This window comes from Osmerus eperlanus, chromosome 1, assembly GCF_963692335.1.
Source record: "Osmerus eperlanus chromosome 1, fOsmEpe2.1, whole genome shotgun sequence".
NCBI lineage: Eukaryota > Metazoa > Chordata > Actinopteri > Osmeriformes > Osmeridae > Osmerus > Osmerus eperlanus.
This window is the reverse complement of record NC_085018.1, coordinates 9,660,202-9,679,427: the sequence shown is the minus strand read 5'-3', so window position 1 is coordinate 9,679,427 and position 19,226 is coordinate 9,660,202. Positions and strand designations below refer to the sequence as shown.

The window sequence follows — 19,226 nt, the reverse complement described above, 5'->3', positions numbered from 1 at the left end:
GCTGGAGGTACATTATCAGGTGATAATGTACACCTACTAAGTAGTTCCAGCAAAACTGTCTGTTCACCATTCTAAATGATTGCGCTGGCTACATAGTATGAGCCTGTACAAAGTGTCTGAAATAAGTAACCATAACAACAGGGACAGTCCCTCCGCTGCGCGTCGGACAGTTCACGCCTCTGCATCGTCCATTATCAGGTGATAATGTACAGCTCGTCGGGCATTATCCCTTACATATCGTGGCATGTTAAGACGTCATTATAGATTGTTGACATGTTCTTTTGGAGCAAAGACGAAGATGAATAAATCATGTATGAGACCCACAATATTGTTATGGTTATGCAACGTCAACACCACAATGATGGCATTATACAATAACAGTAAGATAGTAATTGTAAAGCCACACATCATCATTATAATAGTGACATATAGGCCCTATATATCTTAGCTTTCCTTGCCGAGCTAGAACAACGAAGGAGCCAGATATTCAATTTAATCCGACACAATACTTAGCTAATGTAGAAGGGGTCAAGGCCAAAGCAATTTCTGATAGCATATTTGGCAAAAGCGGTATGTACTCGAAGCTCGTAGTGTAATAATCAAAATTAAGTAAATAATGGAAGCCGAACATACTGTTGCTTGTTGCCCAATTGTGTCTGTATTGTGTAAACAACAACAAAATAGGAAATGTTGTCACAGCAACTTTCAACTTTCCTGAAAATATGTTGTATACAATGGGGACATCTACTGGTAAAAAGTTGAAAGGACAGATACATTCTAAAACGTCAACAGGAGATGAGACAGTTCTGTAATAGAGACTAGAGCAGGGCTCTTCAATTAGTTTGGAGCTGGGGCCGGTTCTTGAAACTGAGGCAAAGTCAGGGGCCGGAGGATATGAGTAATCACGGTAACAAATAAAGAAATTACAACAACATACTGAAGGAGTCAATATATTATATTTTGTAAGTGCATATAACAACATATGCCCAAGAGGCCGCATAGGCCCAAGGATTCAAAAATCAAACCAGGTGAGCAATAACCAAGCCATATTAACAGACAATTGGAGAAAATGCAATTAACTAACAAAAATGAAAGACTAAGGGCGGTGGGGCCCCTGGGCTTGGGTCATTTTCGGGCCCTACCAACTATACATGACTTTAAATAGAACAAAATGATACATACACAAGCTACTATATGTATTTAGAGATCACGATTCTGAACAAACAACTAAACAAAATAACATTATTTATGTGAATTGCTGAAGTCTATTTAAAATGTTTAATTAATCTGAATTATTAAAAAAAACTTGGTTTGAATGCATGATTCAACTGCTCAAATACTTCACTTGTTTCATGGATGAATCAGCATTTTTGAACGAATCTCTTGAATTAACGATTCAATGACTAAATGTTCCCCAATGACAAAACATTTTTTTTAAGTTATTAGGCGCATTCGACATGGACTGACTTCATGCAGCACCGCAGCCGGCTGCAGGCGGCTGCCTTGAATCTGAGAATGCCATTGGCTGCTTCAAGTCAGCCGGGCTGCAGGCGGCTGCAGACGACGCCGGCGCTGCATGAAGTCGAACTCATCTAAAATACCATGGTCTGGGTGAATACTCGATTCTGATTGGCTGCAGCCAATCAGCCAAGTAGTTCCAGCAAAACTGTTCACCGTTCTAAATTATTGAGCTGGCTACGTTGTATGAGCAAAGAACATCTTTCCTTGGTATGAGCCTGCCCTGTACAAAGTGTCTGAAATAAGTAACAATAACATCAGGGACGCAGTCACGCAGTCAAAACCTTCGTTTACAATTTTGAGAAACTTTACCAAGCTAACATGTAATTACAACAATGAGTGACCAATATTTCTTTTAACCTATTTGGAAAATGTTACTTTTCTGAATTTACTGTCAGTCAGTGTCACGTAACCGCTCATCTCACATCCCATTCGATTCACCTCGCTAGTCAACCTAGCTCTACTTCAAACATGCTGCGGCCAACACATAAAAATCTTAATTTGGGGACAATGACATGGCTAGATTACTGGCTAGTCTTGTTGTTAAACATACTGTCAAATTATAATTACTGTTTGGAGAATATGTCAACTTTGATGCGATCATCTGACATCCATTTTCTATTCAACCCGCTATGCTGCGGCCGTACTGTAGCCTAGTATGGCCGATACCTTGTTCGTGAAAACCTTGATATTGATTTGGGGACAATGACATGGCTTGTTAGCTAGCTAGTCTTCTTGTCAAACATATTGTAAAATTATATTTACGGTTTGTCAACCGTACACAATGTTCTTGTCTATGAATCTTGCTAGCATAACTTAGCTTTCTGGCTAATAGCTCAGTCCTCCGCTGCACGTAAACGGGCGGGGCCCCCTCCAGGACGGGGCCCATGGGCTGGAGCCCAGTCAAGTTTGTCATAGTCACGAACTGAATGAGGTTACCGGACCACACTCCGGGAGCCAGTCCAAAGCTGCTCGGGGGCCGGATTCGGCCCGCGGGCCGCCTATTGAAGAGCCCTGGACTAGAGTATACCTTACTGGCACACATTTCCCGTCATCTCTACACGCAAAATACAGTTTTTTTCTTCTTCTAAACATCATGGAAATTGCTTTCCTGAAGACGAGGCCTAAAGACAAGATAACGTTGTCATAAATTATGACCAATGAAAATAAAAACATTTAAGGGCAAGAATAAAAAGTTGACATTTAGACATTCCCACTGGAACATAACACGAGGCATCAATAATGAGAGATGTCAAAGAAAACATTTGGTCATGAATCCAACTATAATTCAAGACAAAAATAATAACTGGTGGCGTGTCTGGCAGATAGTGTATAGCTAGCCTGGGGAGAGGGCTGCTGAATGGGGAAGGGGGGGAGAGTGGGGGGTTAAGGTCCTGAACACTGCAGGGGGTATTCTCAGAGACGAGGGTCATGTCGGTGGACCACACAGGTGGCCGCTGTCATTAGCTGGTAATCCTACTTGACCAAGGTCTTGTACCCTTTAAAATCGGAACATTAAAAGAAATTGGGCACCACTTTCCGTTAATGTTAACTACCATGTTACTGCCTAGTACCCGCATTTATAGTTACATAGGAACTGCTGTGTAGTTAGTTACACTTCATTACAGTTTAGCGGCAGGCCTCAAGAAGGGAAACTTAAGGTTAGCCTTTCCTTGGGTGTGTGAATGTTAATGATCTTATTTTGGTAAAAACTATCTTCTGCCTCTTTATATCCTCCTTAAACCTTCCCCATATCGTGCTTTCTTACACTTTTGCAATAACCAATCCTTCTAACACTTCATGCATTTAACGATAGCCATTCTTATGTACCGGTACCTTCAAAGTTTTTACTGTACTGTAGGTAGGCTTTTGGTATTTAACATGCAAGTTTAAGCATCCTTGCAAGTGTTTCCTAAATGTAGGCCTACATTGACAAAATGACAAAATGACACAAAACAGAACAGTAAGTCTTCTCTACTAAAACGAGCAATGACAATTTGTGTGATCTCTAAATTGCAGGCAGTGAGTTCAGATCAAAGGTAGGCTACATGAGAATGCTCTGAACTTGGAAGTTTTTTGAATTTTTAGAATATGTATAATATTTTGCCAGATATTCAGTTTTGTATTAAATAGCCTACATATGTATTCCAAAATGTACATTTTAATTTACTGGAAGAAAAAAATTCCAAGCTCCGACTTCTGCGGTAGGCTACATTGGCTAGACCTGCCTTTCTAAATAATGGCCCTTTGTGCCGAATTGTGCACATTAATGAGGTGGATCAAAAACTTATGATGTAAACAATATTATTTGTTGAAAAATAATTGAAAACGTGTACATTTAGCATACGCCATGTTTAGAAATCACAACTCCTTACCTTTTACGTATGCCATCTAGGCTAACTGTTCAGTCCAGCATAAAACGGAGCACGGATTATAAGTGTGCGTTTATTTCAACCCCTTTCTCAATGATAGGCATCCAATTATTCTCCTTTACACAATGACCACATATCTGTGGAAAACATGACAGCAATTTATTATAAATTAGAGGACATGTTACAAGTCTCTTAGTAAACCTTGCAGCCTGCCATGTGGTGCTTCTCACAAATGTTTGAATCATTTCCTTGAGGAAGAGTAAATCACTGCAACAGCTGTGCATTTCTTTTTTTAAGACTATGGGAAATTAATGACTTGTGGTCATTTTAGTGGTGAGGAAACATTGAAACATCTGTGGTGTAATTGAAGATAATCATGAATGATACTGGATGTTGGATGAGGTGTTTTGATGGTCATTTTCAGGAACTTGGCCTCACAGTCCCACCAAGGTCTAAAGAAGTGTATAGCCGTTGTGAAATGCAAGTGGAAATGGGAGAACCAGTGAAAAATGGAAATCTGAACATCTAGGATTAGCATTTTCTTATGACAGTTTTGCCTAAATTAACATTGCAGCAATTAGTTCATGTGATACTAAATACAAGCACTATCAGTGTTAACATCTGGCCACTTGTACAGCAGCTCCTTTGTTTGCTTAGTTAAAGATCATATATGAGGGATACCATGCAAAAATACTTACATTAATCTCCTGATAAAATACCAATTTCGTTTTTCGACCATTAACTCATGCTGTATCATAACCCGAATAAAGTGATCTGACTATGTGCAGGAGCAGCTGGGATTTCATTTCATTGCTACAAAAACTGTTCTTCACGCTCCCACATGCAAATGACTCCCAAACCTTCATGCTCCTCGAAGCATCAAGGGCAAAAACACAAATTATTTATTTTGTAGTCAACCCCCAGGGACAGCTATTCAACCCAAGGTTAACTGTTCGTCAACCAACAAACGTCCTCATCACCTCAAACTGGCTAACGCAGTAGAAGAAGACTTAACCCGACGCTGAGTCACAAATATAACAAAAAAATATTTTTCCCCCACTTTATTTATTTATTACAATTAATTCATTTTTCCATCTCTTTCATGTGGCTACAACTCCTTTCCTTTTTTCCATTTAAAATAAGTCCAGTATGTGACTATTCTGTTTAGAAACCGAAAAGTCCTGAAAAAGAGGGGGTGGGGTGGAAGGGGAGGGTTCAAAGAAGAGGGAGGGGGTTGATGCCCTCCGCAGGAGCCGCTACTCGAGGTGAGGAGATTTCTTATTTAAATGTGAGATTCTTTTGTCTGACGTTTCCCCTCCTTGTCTCGCCGTTTCTCTTATCGCCGTCTTACTCCAAGCCGTCCTCCACATCATCTCCTTGGTCTCGGTCCATTAGCAGAGCTGCGTACTTACTGGCTGAGCTGAACTTCTGCGTCAAACAAAACAGACAAACAAACATGTCCGTCAAGAGCGATCCCCACCACTCTCCCTTTCCTCACACAGCATGGCTTCAGATGATGCGAGAGACTTGCAGGGGCACCAGGAAGATATTTGGTGACTGCCATCATCAGGAAGGAAACCAGGTACTATCTAGCAGCAGAGAGCAGAAACCTAAGGAGTTTCACTGAAGGACTGAAGCCAACATGAATGGACAATTGGCTGCGGGGAAGTGTCAAAAAGGGGGGGGGGGGGGGGGGGCCTGAAAGCAACACTATAGTGTTGTGAGGATTTCCAATGGAAGACTGAACTGAAGACTGACAATGGAAGGGATGGGGTGCAAGGGAGTGGTGGTTTAGGAAAGACTAAATGCACTATGGGGGGGTGAGTCAGACTGACATCACCGGGACTCACGGGGGTGGGGGACTCTTCGTATTTCTTTGGCTCTGGTGCTGGTCTTGAGTCTCGGTCTCTTCTGTTATCCTTTCTACAATCAGAACGGACACTAGGTCAACCTTCGCTGGAGTGTCAAAGCCTTTTTAACCCTTGTGTTATCTTCGGGTCATTCTGACCCATCAGTCATTGTGACCCACCTTCGTATTGCGACAGATTTACCGCATACAAAGACAAAGTGAAGCATTTTCTTTTAACAGCTAGGCTGTCTCAGACCCCCCACATTGCAACGGTTAAAAGAAAATTATTTTAATTTGTTTTTGTATTGGGTAAAATTGGGTAAACACAACGATGGTTCGTTATGAACCTTTGGGTCATGTGACCCGAAGGCAGCACGAGGGTTAAAAGTGCACATACAAGCACTGACACATTTACCAAGAGTCATGGTACGATTGGTAGTGGGCCGCTGTTTGAATTTCAGGCCATTTTGATCAAGTCACATGAAGAAGGACATTAGTCACACCCTCGTCATCTCAGTAACCTCTAAAGGCTGGTTGACAGTTGTCTGCATTACTTTCTTACAAGCAGGTATCAATGTCAATCAATTGAAGTAGTAAACGATTTTGCAGTCAGGTTTTGCAAAAAATAAATGAATACATTTAAGTGTGCCATTTTTGATTCCGTACTGAAACACTTACACAACCATTTTAAAGCGAAGTTTTCCCATTATTGGCCATTGGAAAGAGTAAGTTAGCAGTTCACAGCTTCAAACTGAATATATCCCTTGTAAAAGGGAATTGTGGTTAGTCTCTAAACAACTGGCCATCTTGAAGGACAGGAAAGAAAAAAAAAACAATTATTAAACGTACTTGTCAGTCTTAAGTGATTTGACAAATCCCGCTTACTATTAACCAGCCTTTAAAAAAGGTCCCATGTAGGTATCCTGCCTCTCCCCCTGCTAGCACCACTCGTTTTGGGCTGACCTGTCTGCCTCCCTCCGTCGGTCTCTGTTGGCCCCCTCTCCTCGGCCCCGCCCAGCTGCAGGCCCTGCGGCCCCCCCTCTACCCCGAGAGGGCCCCCGGTCCCGACGCACACCGTCCACTTTATTCTCGTCTGCAAGGGAGAGCCCAAACAGTGAGGATGGGGTTGGGGTGGGACTGCCGTTGAGGCTACGCTCAACTGTCGTTCCACGCCACCTTGGCTAAAAGCCCTGGTTGCATTGAAGAGCGTGATGGTTTCGCCTTCTTTACACAAAGCGTTCTTGTGTCGAATGGGAGGTTCACACATCTATAGCATTGCCGTCTTGAATGCAACCGGACTTTGGGGGGGGGGGGGCGTGGAGAACCATCGTCCTTTAATGGTTGCAGTGTCTGCCGCTTTCGCTCTGAGACAACTTGAGTCGAGTGAAGATAAAGAGCCACAACAAAAGGGGACACCCGTCATCTTCTGTCGACTGCACAAAGTAGGTTCTAATTGGCTGGGCACAAGCGAGATGAGGTAGCGCCCAGTGAACCTGGCTGGGTCTACCATCCATGCTCCTGCCTGGTGCCCCGAAACACCCGTAGAAAACCGGCAGACACTGTGTCCGTTGAGGACCATGGGTTCCCCACAGCTACACTACAACCAGCTGCCCAGTGGTGTTCCCAGCTCAACTCTCTCTCTGTTCCAGTTTCCCACCTTTTTAGTGAAGGACTCAAGCCGGGATGAAGTGACCCAGCAAGTCCAAATCTTTCAACTGTTCTGAAATGGAATGTTTGTTTAATATATGCTGATGTGTCGTTGAGCACACTTCCATAGGGTTTCTCCTAAAACAACTTTTTGGACCAGATTATACTTCTTGCAGTGGGTTCAGAGATGGTTGAACCATCAGGAGAGGAGGTCCAGGACCAAGACTGGGCAGCACTACACTACAGGATTCCAGATTAGAGTACTCCAGATTAGACCACAGTATTCCAGATTTGAGTCCACTCTTCTACCCCCTTGCCCCAGTCTTCCCTTGTTAGATCTAATGAATCAAAGCACCAAATCATCAAAACACTGAGCTAGAAGGGAAATTACAAGAAGAGTTCTATTCAACTCCAGTCCTCTACAATGACTGGGATGTTAAGGAAAATCACATGACCAATTAGAAGTGATTTAGGGGCGAGGCCGATTAATAAAACCCCAAATTGTCAGTCACACTCAATCTTGACTTCAGAGCATAGTCTCTTAGTCTGGGAGTTAGACCAAAAGACTCATGTCAGATTACTCTGGATTAGGTTAGAACCACCAAAAAGTATTGATTGCTCCTTATTTAGACAGAAACACACTGACAAGCTCACCAGTACCCACAAGTGGAACTTACCCTTTCCAGATCCTCTTTCATCTGCAGAATGAGAGCTGGAAAACAAAAAAACATATGTTGTCACCAACATGCTCTTCATTTTGTTGTCAAGCGTAATCAATCAGCTTTCCAATGCAACTCTTGCCGGAGCAATAGGTTGCTTGGCAATAGTTTGACCATGATTTGACAAAAAAATGTATTAAGTTTTGCATTTCATCCTTATTTTGGTAGTAAATCTATATTCAACATCAGTTTACTGTCAATTCATTTACAGAACATTCATGTTTTATTGTTTACTTGGCCGGCCGCCAAGCTATGCAAGTGGGCCGCGAAGTGGAAAAGGTTGGGAATGGCTGTACTTTAGTATGCAATCTGTTTTGCAAGTTTCACATTCATTAAAATATCTAGCATTTGGACTGGATCAAGTTTTGCACACAACTTCAGCCAATTCAGAATGATCCAATATGCTAGGATGAATAGTGAGCAATAGGGTACCAGTGCAGCAGCTAGTTTTGAACGACGTCATTTTCTTTCATTCCACATCATTCTAAATGATCCTCCATAAACTTTACTGTGTGTGTTACAGGATCATTTTGATGAATAATAATAATATTCTAAACACTGAAAACTGTTCCAAATTCTAAATGTGATTAGGCACGCTCAAGGCCACAGGCTAGCCACAAGCTTGTATGTGCTCAAACCAATTAATAGATGTCAACACTTTTCCAGCTCACTTACATAGCTTGTAATTCTACAACAATAGTTTAGATAAGATTTTTCCCAGAAGGCCATCACTTGGTCCTTGTTTGCTAGGATGGAAACAGGCTACCCTGCTAGTTAGCTAGGTAGACAGCTAGTCATTTACTTGCCTACATCTTTTTGATGCAAGGAGAATAACCAAAACAAACTATGGAAACACTAGTAGGACACTTTGACTAATATATGCACATAATTCACTACTGGAAAAGAGGCAATAATTGTCGGAAGTTGGGGAATCATGATCACCGGAAAACAGGTATTATAATAGGGTAGCTAAAGTCGAGACGATAAATAATAAAACTTTTAAAAAATAGATAATTTTTTAAAAGTTGTTAAATGTTTCACATTTAGTTTTTGTTTATAATCATAATAATAACCTGGCTTCGGATTTCACATAAATGATTAAGACCATTTACCTCAGCTTGGGGGGTGTGGTGCCACTGGGGGAGACAGGGGCGCGTCCATCGCCGTCGCTGGACCCAGCGCTCACCGTGCTGCGCTTGGCCCAGGCGTTCTCCTTCGGAGGGGGTGCAGGCATCACCTTCAGGGGCTCCTTAGAGGAGGTGGAAGAGTTGGAAGAGGGGGGGCGCGCCCCGGGAGAGGGCGGGTCATCTTCCCTACCACTGAACACCTCGTTCTCCACGGAACGCTCGCTTTCTCTACGCCGCGAAGCTGGGAGGAGAAAGCAATGAACCGTTGGGTATGAAAGGAGACAAGTTAGTCGAAGTTGTCCCCCTTGCCAAGTTCACCATCTCAGATAAAACTGCCCCTCTCATCCTCTGACAGACTCAAGTGCTATTGAGGTAAAAGCAGAAAACAAGGGTGTTTTAAACATACCTCTCCCAGAAGTGCTTCCGGGCTGTGATGACTCACTTCCTGTGCGGGAGCGTTCAGCGGGAGGCTCCTCACTCCGCCAGCTTGGGTCCCTGAGGAAGTGGGAGGTCTGGTTAATACCCTGAACCTAGTCTCTACTTGATGCATTAAATTGCAAAAAACAGATACCATCCAGTACTCAGAACTGTAGGAAAGCACCGCATTATATGAAATAGGCAAGTCCAAGACTTCATAAGGCGGCTGACACTTATTAGCATATTAGCAACAAAAAAAAGATAATGGACATTTAGTCATTTAGCAGACGCTCTTATCCAGAGGACACATTGTTATACTAATTATGTAATTAAATTAACCAATTAGTTATATTCCTATATTACTACAAATATTCCATATATTTATTAAAAACCTTTTTTGCAGAGGTTGGTCAACATAACCCTTGAATATCGTCCTGCCCAACTGTCAACTCCCGACCCCATCTCTGCCCTGTCATATCTGTCAAGCAGGGTGCAAAAGGCCAAAACCCCTGAAGGTGCAACGCCCATAAGAGAAGCAACAACTCGTAAAGGGGGGGGTTACCCGCTCCTCTGTGTCAGAACACGACATCTCTTCCATTTCTATGTGAGCCAACGTTTGTCTACTGCTGATGCTTCACACTGAGGTCATCACAGATCATTCTCAGCTTTGGTTTCATTCCCCCTGGTTGGTTTTCCTCTCCCTTTCTCTCCACAATTACACTTATGAATTACTCTTAAAATCGCTCCATCCATGAATCAATTCCTTATACCCCACAACAGAGCGACAACAACTGGTAGGGGGGAAACGCCGCTTGTGACCTGTCTCTGTCGCGGGGCTTCCTCTCAGGGCCCCGGTTCTTGTCCTCCTCCAGCTGCCTCTGCAGCCGCTCCTGCTCCTTCTTCAGACGCTCCTCCACCTCGCGCTCCTTGGCCGCCGTGTCCACCGGCTTGGCCCCGCCAAAGATGGAGGCTCGCCCGGAGCTGGGAGCCGGCGCTGGGGCCGCGCTGCCGCCTCCGCCCCCGGCCTGCTCCTCTTCCTTGGGTACGCTACGGGGCTTCAGGTTCAGCTTGGGCCTCTGAGTGGGACCTGAGAGAGGGAGGAGAGGAAGTGGTTAAATGAGGGTGACGAAGGTGACTATGAGGTTTTGTCCGGAGACGTAATCAATCCTAAATCAGTTTCTCGCTGGTTGAAGGGACAGGGCGCTGCCGCCCTCTTCGCAGGATCGAAACAGACAGCGAGTGTAGACCTACAAGCAACGACCAAAAACAAATCCAACCTTCTAATCTGATGGCTTGTGTCCTGGTGGTGCACTTCCTCAATGATTGCTTTTTGATCGAAACAAACTAATTTCACACCACACCAATGGTGTTTCACACCATTCCACAGTTTGTGTTAGGGGAGATAACAGGATGGCTACTGCAAGTCGTGATGTTGTAAAGACGTAGTATTGATACTCTTCGTTTTACCCTCACCTTTCTCCTCGCGCCGTTCCTCGCGCCTCTCGAAGCGGTCTTCGCGGTCACCTCCGAAACCTCCCCGGTCGCCGCCGTAGCGGTCGCTGCTGCTCCGATTGTCGTCGTAGTCACGGCGGAAGCCGCTGCCAAAGGCACGACGCCCCCCGCCGCTGCGAGAGTCGAAACCTGGGGTCACACGTTTCACAGAAGTACACAGTTCAGAACTGAGGGGGGGGGTTCTTCAAAGCTCAAAACATACACAAACTGCAATTCAATCCTGACAAAGGATAGTGACAAACAGATCAATGACAGAACAAACAACTGAACTGATTCACATTTCCATTGTGCACATGGTAAAACCACCCAGAACTTGGATTAAGTCAAGTTATATTACAACACAGGGTTTCCCGCAGCACTTTGCAGTTAAGGCGGCCGCCTAAGCAACACACGCCTGCCGCCTTAACTAGGTTGTAAAAAATAAATTTAAAAAAGAGCGATATCTGCCGTGTTACTCTGTCCTGTATTCTCCCTTTCATTCCAATGGCAGTCTCCCTTCTCTGCAGCACGCATAAAAATGCGCATGGCAACCCCCCTGACCCCCCCCCCCCAGTAAACCTCACCCTACCACCTTAACTAACACATTTTCTGCGGGAAACCCTGCAACAGCATTCAAGAGTAAAAGAAAAACAAAAAAAGAATGTAAATATGGATCCTCACTCGTGGCCTCACCTCCCCGGTCAAAGTCTCTGCGGTCCCTGTCGTCATAACGGTCGCGGAAGCGGTCCCTACCGCTGTCAAAGCGGTCGTTGTCACGCCGGGGGCCGTCCCGCCCAAAGCGGTCAGACTCGAAGCGGTCTCGTGACCCTGGTAGGGCGGCGAAGGGAAGAGAGGAACGTTAACGGAACAAAGCAAACAAATATTTGGAAAACATCCGCACAATCTGAACAGTCGCTAAAAATCAAGAAGACAATTGTTCAAATGTAATGATTTAAAAAAAAACTAAACAAGCAAGATGTTAGTTTAGCGGGGCCTGGCATAGCTGTGAACTGCACCCCTAGCCTGGAAATGTTCCAGTTCCAAAGAATTTACTTCTTCAGGTCAAAAACCTGAAGAAGTAAGTGTGTGTGAGAATGTGTGTGTATATGTGTATATATATATATATATATATATATATATATATATATATATATGTTGTTTTACGTGTGCGCGCCTGACGCCCTGTCCTGCAGGACGTCTTGGCTCAGTGGTGACTCACTTTCACCAAAGGCCTCTTCTCTCTTGGGGGGGCCATCGTCGGCGTCTGCGGTCGGGCGGGCCCTCCAATCAGTATCTGTCTTGTCGGGACCCATGTCCGCCATGCGGCCTCCCCGGTCCCGACCTCCCATCTGACCATTGTCTCTCTCTGAGGAGGGGAGGAGGAGGGCAAAGACAAGTTAGGGGGGGAAAATTGACTTGTTTGGAAACACCGGCGAAATACATTTTCCCATTCATAGTTTTCTTTTATGAATTTTTCACGAGGAGCCGCACATGTACGCAGGTCGGCACATTAATATTCACAAGGGTTCCGGCTCACCCTTGTCATTCGACTGGTCTGCGATATCCACGCGGATCCTTCGGTTCCCAAGGTTCTACGGGGACAGAGGAGGAGAACTCGGTTGGTCTGCGACGTGCATTATGAACGGTATTATCAACAGAGCTCCTCACAGTGATGTGTGGTCAGGTAGACATTTGGTTTCTGTTGAGTCACATTCGATTAGTTTGCAATGCATTCCACCCGATCAATATCCAAACGGGAATCTTAAAATCCTAAATGGACACATGTGAATGTCAGTTTCAACTCATTTAGTGAAACATTGAGGTAAAGCTTAACATTATTTAGGTCAAATACAGACTTGATTAGCATAGTCATGAGGTTTTTTTTAAGAACAGTACAAGCAATATTTTTTTCAAGGAATAACTGCATGGTCAACCACGGCAGTAAAACATGATCTAAAAGCCTGTTGATAGAACGCTGGGGTTGGTCATCTCACCTCCTCGTTAAGGCTCAGTGCCCTCAGCAGGGAGTCCACATCATCAAACTCTGCGTAGCCGAACCCCTTCAGCCTCTCGGGGTTGCTTGGCTCCCTGGGCAGGCGCACGGCACTGATCTGGGAGCGACGGAATGAAGACAGGGTGAGTCAGACTGTGTGTGTGTGTTAGGGCTGTCAAAATTGCTCAAAAATGACGTTAGAATATTCCCTTTAAAAAAAACATTCGAATTTCTGGTTGCGCATTAGGCACGTCAACAGGACAAATTAATACAACAAGATACAACTACTTGTATACTGTAGGTAGGCTTAAGTTATTTAAGTTTAAACATATTTAACAACATATTACCTACACAAAAATAAGTAAATGAACTAATGGCCAAGACCGCAGACCTTGGCCTCTCGCTCGCACACACGCACTCTTTCTTTCCCTCTCTCTCCCGCACCGTCGCGCTCTGTGCGCAAAGCGGTGTAAAATGAACGACAACAATAAACAAATGCTTCTGATCAAGAGTTTTGTGCAAGCAATTTAAGGTCGCGATTCTTGTCCCAAATTTGGCAGGCTTCATTCAGTGATTGAAACAAATATTATTAACATTAATTGAAGTTTTACAGTATAGAACCGACGTTGAATGCTCCGAGCGAGCTGTGCTGTGGTAAACATGGAGATGTAGCCTCATGTTGCTAGTTGTTGAATGGTAAGCTAACATAGCTTACACACTACTTTAGCTGTAGGCTCAACAAGTTTACCATAAACTGACCAAAATCCGTGACCAACTGACCAAAAACCAACATCACTCATTTTTTGGGGTTACAATCACTTTCTCTGCTGCGGTCAAGCTGGGTTCTGCACTTTCTGCCATCTTCCACGCAAGTCAACTGTCAGCAGCGGCGCTGAGGCGCGCGCCCACCCGCAAAGCAGACGCTGCTGCTGCGGTTGTGTTTCTATACTGGGATGGTGTTTGGCACCGCACCAGCCTGCAGCCGTGGGCCTTCACACACGGTGACTAGCGCTATTTAAGGCGCCGGAGCAGACACACAGGAGGATTCTCAACTGCACACAGGTTTGTCACCGAGCGTGGGAACTCGCAGGGCCGTTACCAAACACATAAGACTGTCGTTTCTTCAGCAAAGGCATCCTCGTACAGACATAAGTCAAAACGAAAGTGCAACCTGAAAGTCCAGTTTTTACGACACTAAATCATTCCACTGCTTCAAGCCCTGTGGGTTGAACGAGCCTCCCCGTTCTCAAAACATTGCCTTGGAGAAATGGAAGCGGAAAAAATAAGCAGGGTGTGGGAATAAGAGATGAGCGAGTGGCATGGTTTTAACGATGACTGTGGGGAAAGCTATTTCGATTAATCTCCCAAAAACACTGGGGGATCGTCTCCAACACTTGACTTGTACTAGTGTCTCCAAGAAACCCCCAAGCCCTATTCTACAGACTCCAGTGGTTCTAAGAAAAGACACAGGCTGTAAAGCCTATTGTAAAGGCTCTCATTCACCCTTATAGCACCCTACATTTACATTTAGTCATTTAGCAGACGCTCTTATCCAGAGCGACTTACAGTAAGTACAGGGACATTCCCCCCGAGGCAAGTAGGGTGAAGTGCCACAACGTCATTTGGCACAGCCAGGAATTGAACTGGTAACCTCCTGATTACTAGCCCGACTCCCTCACCACTCAGCCACCTGACACCCTCCATATAGGTGGAACATAAGAGACGAGGAAAGGAGACAAGGTGGTAGGAAGTGGAGCAACCATTACCGCCAGGCCTCGGAAGAAGTCTTTAATGGAGTCTTCGGTGACATCGTAGGGCAGGTTGCCCAGGAAGGCCGTGTAGGGGGGGCTGCGGGGTAGGCGCGAGCGGTCCACGTTGGGCTCGCGGGCCGACCGAGGTGCCGTGGGCAGGATGGAGCGGTCGATGGCCGGCGCCCTGTACATGTCCTCCTCCGTGTGCCAGGAAGTGGAGACTTGAGGAAGAGGAAAAGGAGGAGGGATGAGGTGGTGTATGTGTGGAGGCAGGTGGTGTGTGTAGGCAGGTGGTGGTGTGTGCGTGTGTGGAGGGAGGTGGTGTGAGGAAGCAGTTTACTTGTGTCCAGGCACAGAATATTAGTGTGACAAAATGACTGCACTCCTGGTTCCTTAAATTATGAGTGCTATGTCTTGAGAGCAACTCGGACGCAAAATAAAAAAAATCAACCCATAAAAACGACAATGCAGGTAGTTTTAAGGTGTACGTGAATCAGAGGACAACTGACTTCAATCGGACTTGAATGGAGTTGTCAGTACCGTGTCGAGGAAACGTGCAAACTCACCATCTCCCTCCAGGTCGTCGGTCTCGTCAGCCCAGCTGGTGGACTTGGCGGGAGGGTAGCTGGGGGCAGCATTGCCCCCACTGTCCTCGGCCAGGAAGTCAGTGAGAGTCAGGGTCTTCCCCTTCTTATTCTTCTTCTTAGCTGGAAGGAGAAAGAAAAAACAGGGATGTTACAAGCTAGTCGTTATGTTTACAAGCAGATGAGACTTCCATTGCCCTGTTTGAGGACTAATGGAATGTTCTGTCCTAAAGACAGTTTCGCCTGGGGGTTTCAACAGGTGAGTCAAGAGCTCTTATGCAAGAGGTCTAGTAGCCTTGAAAATGGCTAGACATTTTGACTTCATGTAGTCAGCGATATTAGTGACTAAGTAATAGGGCAATTAACAGCAGTCACAATAGCAACACACCCAAACAGCAGCTTAATGAGGAGCTTGAACACTGACCAAAAACATGGCAGTCGAAATAAATGCATAGATTGTCCCTAACAATTATACAAATGCCACCCCATAAAAAAAAAAAATACTCAAACAAGAGGAGTAATTTGGTAGTTGTACAGGCTTACAGCCTTGGAATACTATGGGATGCCATTTCCACAAAGTCTCCCAGACAACCCAGAAAAATCTAATTTCTGCCAACCCAACCCAACCCAACAAGTGAATGGTTTTTGTAGAAGACTCACTTGACAGCTGCATATGAACAAACCGTTAGCATTCATTACCCAGCGCTGGGGTGCTCCCATGCAACCAGCAAGTCAGATAAGGGCTCAGCACTGTGCAGCCTAGCGTCTTCCAGAAGACGGTTTAACAATGTCAGCGGTCAAAGCAGGACAAGCCAACTTGTCCTCACTGGCCCATTCTAAAAGGGAGTGGCATGGCTGCACTGTGTTGTAACTCAGAACGCACTTGTGCAGCCAATTATATGGCTTGTTAAAACGCTAGTTAATGAGGGGAAACGAATGCCGATATGCTCAACTCAGACTTTTTGCAAAGGAGCATGTGTCCAAGATATCTCCATCACTTCTGTCAAACCCCCCCCCCCCCCCCCCCCTGTGAGGAGGGTAAATAGAGAACCAATACAATTCGACGGGGCAAGTTTAGGTTTGTTTTGGTTTGTAGCGGACTGGAAGCAACAAAGCGGACGGCAGCTTCATTGTGAAAATCCCAGCTGTCAGGACATTCTTTTCTCCTATGAACATCACAACTGCACACAACTTTGTTTACAACTCAAACCCTTGCCCGGTACATTGTACATACTCACTGTTTACAGGCTGGCTGGACAGTTGTCACATATGCCAAACTGTCAATAAATCAATAGCACTTTGGCCAACTCTTACAGTTTTTAATTTAGGTGAATTATTTGGACACCCCCTCCCCCCGTCACACACACAAACCACAGCAATATCCTAACCTAAGCATCATATCCGTGACAAATGGTCTGATCAGCTTTCAGATCGAAATTACAACACTAATTCACAAGTCTTAAGTTAACTGAAATGACATTTAGTTTCTGTGCATGCTGACGCTAGTTGGCAAGCTAACAAGGTGGCTTGTCATCCAATTCGGCTTCCATATAGCTAGCAATGTACAGTTAGCTCGAGCTAGCTAATCAGGCAAAACGATGTTTCTAATCTAGTGATCAATATGCCGTAGACACAATATGCAGGTTAATAGCTTGCTAAGCACCTTGCCTTAGTCATTATACAGGCTTAGTCACCAAAGGACTGCTGACGACGGGAAAGTCTGCTAAGGTTTAGGGCCTAGTGCTCGTGGCTACGCCAGTACCAAGTGCGCCATCGTCGGAACTGGAGTTTGCAAGGCAGTCGGCTTAAGTTGGGAAGGCGCCAGGGGTGTTTAAGACGTGTCAGACAACTGACCAGGTTCACCCATGGGTTTCCACATAACTCATCTGGGAAACCAAAATGTGCACGTGGGGGTATTCATTGAGAACCCCATACCATTCACCCAGCCCCTCCTCCAAGAAATGCGCTTGCGCCTGTAGCATAGCTTGCCTAAGCCGCGCCACTGAATTGTGGCTAGCATTGCTACGAAGGCACAATGTGGCATTTCTTTCCGCAGTGGCCAACACAACACCACATGTCATAAACCGACAAAGACAATTTGAAGAGATAAAAGATCAATATTAAATCAAATTCCAGTGTCCAATCCGATGCACGGCTCAGACCAAAACTATAAGGAAAATGATCAAATAAAGCAAATCGCTCTCGCGGTGTAGCTAGTCGGCTACATCCCTTCTCTCGGCCCCTGCTTCGTATCCCTTAAAAACAATCAATAAATACTTTTCAATCATAAGACACTGCCACTGATTTCAACGGAAAGGCTTATGCGTTCCTTAAAACTACATTTAATAAGTTGTGTCGAGCTATTACCCCCTGAAAACACCTAAAAAACCCAGGTCGTTCACCCACATAAACCTCACCTGACGCCGCCATGTTGGAGAGCGAGATAGTACCAAATTCCCGGATGAAGGCGTCAGAAGTTTATTATCGAGCGCGCGCATCTTTGTTCACGAGCCCACTGTTCACTTCTTGCCCCTACAAGTTAGAACAGTAGAGATAAGATAATGTTTAAAATAAGATCAGAATTCACGTTTTAAGTGATTTAAATAACATTACATCCATTAGCCAACCTCGCCCCATCTACATGCTTGTATCACTTGAATGTCCACTGAAACAGGGCTGCCAACTTTTCAAAAAGCCTTTGAGATTTGGTGGGGCCAACCCAAATTTTGCTCCGTACAAAGCAATACATTCTTACCTCATACTAATAATAAGATGGATTCCTGGTGGAATCTTTTACTTGTCAATTTTTGTGTACACGACACACACATGCATGGTGACAAGGTTTTTATTCATGCGTGATAACCCACAACATCCCCCCCCCTTCCCGACACACACACGTTAACACACAAATTGGAACGGGTCCTCTGTATTTCTCCCATCCATGACTGGCCTCCTCCCAGGAAAGTCAGGAACAGTGGGCAGCCTTCATTTACGGCACCCGGGTCAGGACCAAGCGCGCCATGTCTTGGCCAAGGACACAGGCAGGAGAGCATCTGTTCTGCATGTTTTTGTGTGTTTTTTAGCAGAGAAACACCCGATGAGCACGGCAAGAACATGTAAACTCACGTTACAAACTCACGCAACATTGCAAAGAGAGTCAGAAAGAGGTCTGTCCTTAACGACTGATCAGTTAACAATAATTTAAGATAATAATTACTTTTTTTACTTTTATACTGTTTGGAATGCTGTGAATATAATAAACAATGTTTAATCTATACCTTGCTATATTAAGCTTATGAGAACATAACCCTTGGTTATGTCCAGGAGAGCAATATGCCTATGAATTATGTAGCTTGTATCATTGATAAACTGTCACTATGCTGTTTGCTTATGCCTGCATAGCCATAAGTTAGTTCTTTGTAAGACTAGGAAATGCCTGGACACTAGTGTAGATCAGAGGTCACAATGTTACCAAAGTGTATCATGCCATGCAACTTTGAACAAGGAAAATAGGAGGAGCGTCAAGGACATTTCTGGGAGCCCTATCTAAAGACCTAAACAAAAGCTATCTAGCATGCAGTGTCCTTTTTCTGTGCTTGCAAAGGCTATGCTAATCATCACGTATCCTCCCATATTGTGACACTATTTAACTCCCTTGATTTCCTGTATTCATTGTCCAGTCTTCTGAGATACTCAACTTGTGTGTATCAGACACCTGCACCTTACATATGTGTGATAAATATGTTGATTTGGTCTTG

The 19,226-nt window shown here is 44.7% G+C and overlaps 1 protein-coding gene across 7 annotated transcripts; it reads right to left on the bottom strand.

The window, feature by feature from the left end:
- Nucleotides 1–4,936: 4,936 nt before the first annotated feature.
- On the bottom strand, nt 4,937–18,017 carry eif4ba (eukaryotic translation initiation factor 4Ba). Of its 7 annotated transcripts, none has more exons than XM_062458050.1 (15): nt 17,886–18,017; nt 15,451–15,591; nt 14,900–15,105; nt 13,135–13,251; nt 12,678–12,732; nt 12,360–12,506; nt 11,834–11,968; nt 11,117–11,290; nt 10,469–10,736; nt 9,639–9,727; nt 9,218–9,473; nt 8,064–8,098; nt 6,703–6,832; nt 5,741–5,813; nt 4,937–5,318 (listed from the first exon to the last, which is right to left on the bottom strand). In XM_062458050.1, the coding sequence occupies exons 1-15, from the start codon at nt 17,896–17,898 to the stop codon at nt 5,238–5,240; spliced, it is 1,920 nt and encodes a 639-aa protein (XP_062314034.1). In that variant the 5' UTR covers nt 17,899–18,017; the 3' UTR covers nt 4,937–5,237. The 7 variants fall into 7 exon arrangements, with proteins under 7 accessions (XP_062314034.1, XP_062314036.1, XP_062314032.1 ...); XM_062458052.1 differs by having other exon boundaries at nt 11,123–11,290; XM_062458048.1 differs by having other exon boundaries at nt 11,822–11,968; nt 17,886–18,016.
- Between the last annotated feature and the right edge of the window lie 1,209 nt (nt 18,018–19,226).